At 46.4% G+C, this 5,784-nt stretch overlaps 1 protein-coding gene across 1 annotated transcript; it reads right to left on the minus strand.

Moving 5' to 3' along the window:
- Positions 1–1,063: 1,063 nt before the first annotated feature.
- LOC120109530 lies at positions 1,064–3,133 on the minus strand. Its single transcript, XM_039123264.1, has 3 exons — positions 2,258–3,133; positions 1,971–2,163; positions 1,064–1,884 (listed from the first exon to the last, which is right to left on the minus strand). Exons 1-3 carry the CDS (start codon positions 2,639–2,641, stop codon positions 1,313–1,315), a joined length of 1,149 nt encoding a protein of 382 aa, XP_038979192.1. The 5' UTR covers positions 2,642–3,133; the 3' UTR covers positions 1,064–1,312.
- Between the last annotated feature and the right edge of the window lie 2,651 nt (positions 3,134–5,784).

Consider the following 5,784-nt stretch of genomic DNA (forward strand, 5'->3'; position numbering starts at 1 on the left):
GCAAAGGGCTCGTCAGCCCCTTGTTTTTCAGAAAATACGAGCAGACAGGAGGACGTGGGCTGAGTAGTTTTCGAAAGTGACCTAAGCTTTGGATTTGTATAAGCTACAGGCCAAGCAGACTTAGCTCAGCTGATTAGCGTCTATCTTTTTCCCGTGGAAGATCCTGGATCCATCATTTCAAAACCGAAGGCCGAAGGCTAGTGACGATGGGTGGTGGGCCTGACAGCGGCCTGGTTTGCTTCCCGTACGAGGGTCCAGAGCTATGATGGCTCCGCCTTCCAGATGTTGGGCACACGAGGAAGCAAAAGAGATGGGTAGGGCTGGGGGTTGGGGGGTCGCTGCTTTCCCAAAAGTAGATATCATAATTGCAATAATTACTACTCCGTCATCGGTGTTAGGGGCTATTACTGTTTGTCATTATTAGAAGGACCCTGGATTGCTTTATTCATGGCCAAGGATGATTCATGCCTTCACACTCCAATAAAGGGTCCCCACTTTTAAAAGGGAAGCGTGTAGCCTTCGTGAAAGCTTCAGGGTTTCTTCTCAGTAACAACATTCGTGAACCCAAATTAAAAAAGATGGCGCAACGACTGTGGTGGGGAGGGAGGGGATGTCGCCATCTTGGAGGCAGGACCAGGGGCTTTTTGGCGCATGTTAGATCCTAAAGGGAACGCAGAGGCTAACGTGCGCTTCAGATCCCGAGAGGGAGAAGGATAAGGACGGCGCGCTTTGGCATAACGGGCTCTGAGATGCCAGCTTGCGAAGCCTGGGAAGTTTCGAGAGAGGGGTACTTCCGTCAATTTATCAATTCGCTTCGGACCATGGAAGCAACGTTCACGGTGCTCGAGAGCGTGCCGTCATCAAACCCGCGTTCCGTTTTTTTTTTTTTTTTTCCAATATTATACTTTATCGAGATCTAAAAACAATTATTAAAAAAAAGGAGGAGGACATAAAAGGGGAGGAGAGAAACCTTTATTCCATCGCTTGTCATCGCTGTTTCCCTTTAAGAAACCGCCGCTGCCGAAGCTTGTTCAGTTGGAACAACATGAACAAAAATAAATTATTAATTAATTAAAGCTGAGAAATGAAATGAAATAAAATTACTATAAACGCGTACCAGATGCTGGTCGGCCGGGGCGCCCAAATTAGATATTTACAAAAGATATGTTACTCTATGATAATATCATATTAATCAAGGGGAGTTTCTCTTCTCACAAGCCCACAAAAGGGCGCCAAACCAAAAAAAAAAAAAAAGAGGAATTTTTCCGGTTTTATCTATTTTTCTCAGGAAGAAAAGCCAAAAATTCGAAGATCAGGGTTTCTCTTTGAGAACAGAAGCCAAACCGGTGACTACCTTCGCCCCACTATGAGCGGCCTTCGGCTTCACCGCCGGCGGCTGCCACGGCAACCCCGCCACCGTGACCTCCTCCGCTGCCGCCTCAGCGGTGGCTACTACTTCCTTGGCCACGATCGAATGGGCAGCGCCAGCGCCGCGGCCGCCGCTGTTGTCATTCTCCTTTCCATATTCCGACTCTCCTCTCGCTTGGACTTCTCCTTCGCCGTTGGATCGTTGTTCCCTGGTTTCTGAGGAGATGATCGGGGCCGTTCGCTCGTAGGAGGAGAGCCACTTGGCCCGCATGTACTCGGGCTTCCGCCACGGCGGAAAGTGGAGGCCCTTCTTCTTGAGGCTCTGCCGCGCCGCCTCGCAGACGACGGCGACGATCTGCTGCAGCCGGTCCTCCTTCCCGACGAAGATGCACGGGAGCGATTGCAGCACAGCCCGATAGCTCTTCGTCGACCGTGCGATCTCGAACTCCGATCGGAAGTCCACGTCCACCAGCAACCGCTCCCTGGTCACGATCACGTCCACGTACACGTATTCCCCTGCCGTCGAGTGCAACATAACGCCGTCAATCGATCGAACGAAAGAAAATATTTAAAAAGTTACGGCGATTTGGATCGAAGTCTACCGGCCGGAAAGGAGGTGGATTTCTCCCAGCGAGACTTGCAGACGGCGGCGTCGTAGCCGAGGGCGCGGAGGCCGTCGGCGACGGCCCTTCTGGAATCTTCTGTCCATTTTCCGCCGATCTTGGTATTCTCCACGATTCTCGACGCGTCCGCCAAGAGATTCCTCTCCGCCACACTCGTACAGAGCACCAAACCCTGGAGAGCATGTCGATCCCATAGAGATGAGTAACGATTTGGGGCTCAAAGAAATAGGGTGAGAAGCGATTGAAGATCGAGGTGTTCCTCCTACCTTGACGAACTCAGCGGCATCGGAGGTGGTGGGGATTATCGGAGGGGCGTCGCCTGTGACGGCAGGGAAGTCAGTGTCCACGTCAGGGCTGTCGTCGCAGTTACCATGGAAGCAGTTGCAGCGGTGGCGGCCGCAGCGGGACGGCTTCTCGCTGTTGTTGTCCTCCATGAAGCTCTGGACCATCTTGTCTAGGCACAACGAGCTCGGCTCCGAATCAACGGCCGCGGCGGCAAGCTTCTCGGCCGAAGATATCCTCCGCACGGCCGGGAATTGGAATTGCCGCTCGAAGAGCCGCTTCAGCCGTGATTTCGCCACCGGCTTGGCCCGCTCGCTCCTCAGAATGTCCATCGCATCGATCGGTTGGATCTTCATGGGAAACGGCATGGTTTCCCCAAAATCCAAGCACCCTCACTCCTTAATCTCTTTATCTCAACCCAAGCTAAAGAAATCGAGTAGAGATCACTACCGCTCCATTTCTAAAGTTCGGAAGCCAAAAATCCTCCCTTAAATGGAGCCAAAAATGGTGGAATTAACCCTACGAAAACGACTCCAGAGCACGAATTAAAGCAACGACCAAGAAAACTCGGATGAAAGAAAAGGCCATCAGGAACTCATCAAATAAAGGGGAGGAAAAGAAGAAATCAAATGATCGCGACCGACGCCATTAATAACCCATCCCAGGTGCAATCGCCGCGCTCGACTTCCAAAGCAAAAAGAATGGAATAACTTCCCACCGCCATAAAGCGTGTCACTTTCGGAGTCCTCCGGTGGCCGTCCGGCGATACTACCGGCCGGAGAATTCGAATCTCCTGTTCATCTCTTCGGCCTTTTTTTCCCCACGAGGGCGATCGGACTAGTTGGGGTTTGGGGTTGCGAGGAAGCGAAATGGGGAGGGGGTTTTAAAGGGGAATTTGGGGAAGTGGAAGTGATGACTAGGACTCTGCTTGCCTACGTGGCACGATGACATGTCCAAGGTTAATCCTTAAGCGTCTCGAGGACTGGTAGCTCGGCTACGTGCCGAAGCCTCTGGGGATGGTTCCCATCTCCCACCACGGTCTCGCCGCGTGTCCCTCACCTGAGCCCCATGGATTGAAATGCCCAATTTACCCTCGTTTCTTCTCGCTTATTACGTACTGCCGTGAACCTGGACGGTGCGGACAGTTGAGGATAATAATCAGTGGCATTTTCGTCGTTATCTGATTTTTTGAGGGGTAGTTGTAGAAGAGGAGCCTGTACTGGGCACTGGTTTTCGGAACCGCGGCCCATGGGTTCATACTTGGACAGCTGTGACTCGCCACGTAGCACTACAATGTTCTCGCTTGAGCTCTAGAACTCGCCAGAATATTATTTTTTTCAAAATAATAATAATACGGCGAAAGTGACTTAATATTGATAAGTGATAACCCTGGGGCATTTTCCAATAATTAATTGAATAATTATACGATAGCGTGTGGATAATGTAGCTCCATCCAATGAATGATGAATGCTTCCACTCAAGCTTTGCCTGCCAAACCAGACCAGGCCAGTTTGGAGATGGGGAAGAAGATGGGAGTTACCACGCCTGCAAGAAATTTGTCTGGATCAAGTCATTAAAAAGCTTGGTCGTCTCACAAGTTTGTACTTATCCCTGCCTAGGATATACAATTTATAATGCGCTACGTATTAAACAAAGTATAGTATATGATTAAATTCCTTGTGATAAGGGTTTAGCTTCTAAACTAATAGGAATGAGTTTAGAATAATGCATGTTCCCTTCCGCGTGCATTCACATTTTAATTCTTGACAGCTAAGATGTGGCGTCTTTGAACCGTAAGGTTGCACGTAGTTTAGTATCGTTCAAGTTAATGAGGCTCACGTAGTTTAGTATCGTTCAAGTTAATGAGGCTCGATCTAATTTGCATTAGATTTTTGTACGTGGTTTCCGTCCATTGGTACGACGAATTTACTTTGTTTGATGAGTTTGGGGTTCAAGTTTAGCTTGTTCCTATAAAATCTAAGCCAGCATATGATTTCCATATTGCAGCTTCAATCTCAAATTCTCATTCATATTGTGTTTCAGGGCAAGTCCATGTTTTAGAGGCTCAACTTGAAATTCTGAACTAACTTATGTAGTATTGATTCCAGTCCAATGAAGTTTGATTTGGTGAAATGGAATTTCAAGAAATGATGAAATCTAGACCCCACAAGACATGCCCAGTATGGCATTTTGTCGGATTAATGTCTATCCAAACTACTACCACGTAATATGTGAATGACAACTAGCATAGAATAATATATGTCTGGGGAAGACCCAGCCTAGATTGGAAAGGACCAGGCCTAGACAAGCATCAAAATGGCCTAGCTCCTTCCGGGACATACCCTGTTCAAGTTGAAGGAGATACTTTGGATCCTCCCTGTCTTCGTTAGCCTCCACTTTTATCAAACCACCCCCAAACCTACGATGCATCACGATGGCCGCCAGTTTCTTCTTCAATTTTTTTCACTATACTATGCCAAGCCACTATCTCGTCGGCGATCCACGGGGCTCATCGGTCTCAATATAAACCATTTTGGCCAATTTGGAAAGAAAAGATTTGGTCTAAGAGCTAGATTTCCGTATCGGAAAACCAAATTATGAGCCAAACTTCTAATGATCATAACTTGTATATGAGATCCGATTAAGATGCCCTATTTTTTGAAGCTTTTCGAGCTTTTTACGATATGACACTACCCCGTAAAGAGTATAACGTACTAAGCGATCGGGACTAAATTCCATCATTTATGCTCTATTACATGCTGGTCAAACCAATTTTTTTTTAGAAAAAAATTTAATCAGATGTATCTTTCAATCAAGAAAGAATTAGACGAAGCAACTAAAAGCAAAGTCGATGTAGAAGTCTAATATACCTCCTATAAGATTTAATTTCTTCTTTTTTTATAATTATTTCTACTAGTCATGCCTATTTTGAGAAAGTTGTGTTCTCTTTTAGCTAGAAGAGAAATTTGATCTGATTGTGTAAGGGTGGACTTTACCAATATAAATAGGGATTGTGTATCTAAATTTGATATATATTAATGAAAGAAAATGGGACATGGATCCAACTTTCATGATTTTTTTTTTTAAAAAAAAATTTATTAAGAGATTTGTGTTGAGCAGGTTGAAGAAACTATTACTTTTTTTTGATTGGATTAACCAGAGTTGATGTCGTTACTACTGATGCCCCCTCCACTGCTATGAGTCTCTCTCTTTCCCTTCGTAACCTTGCATGGAATCGTTACCACCAACTTGGATCTCATTGCAAAATCATCAAACCGCATCAATGGTCTCCCCTGTCTCCACGATCCACCCATACCTTTCTCTATTTTTAAGATAATGTCAAGTATTCATAGGTCCTCTATGATGAGATATCGGATCTCAACCACTAGTGAGCAAACTGAGCCTCGACCCGATGCTAAGCAATCATCAATCCCCTATTTTCATCCACACTTCTTTGTTTCTTTTATTCTTATTTGCCCTCTGGTTGCCTTTGTTCCTTTATTACCCATTG

Source organism: Phoenix dactylifera, unplaced genomic scaffold, assembly GCF_009389715.1.
Source record: "Phoenix dactylifera cultivar Barhee BC4 unplaced genomic scaffold, palm_55x_up_171113_PBpolish2nd_filt_p 002327F, whole genome shotgun sequence".
Classification (NCBI taxonomy): Eukaryota; Viridiplantae; Streptophyta; class Magnoliopsida; order Arecales; family Arecaceae; genus Phoenix; species Phoenix dactylifera.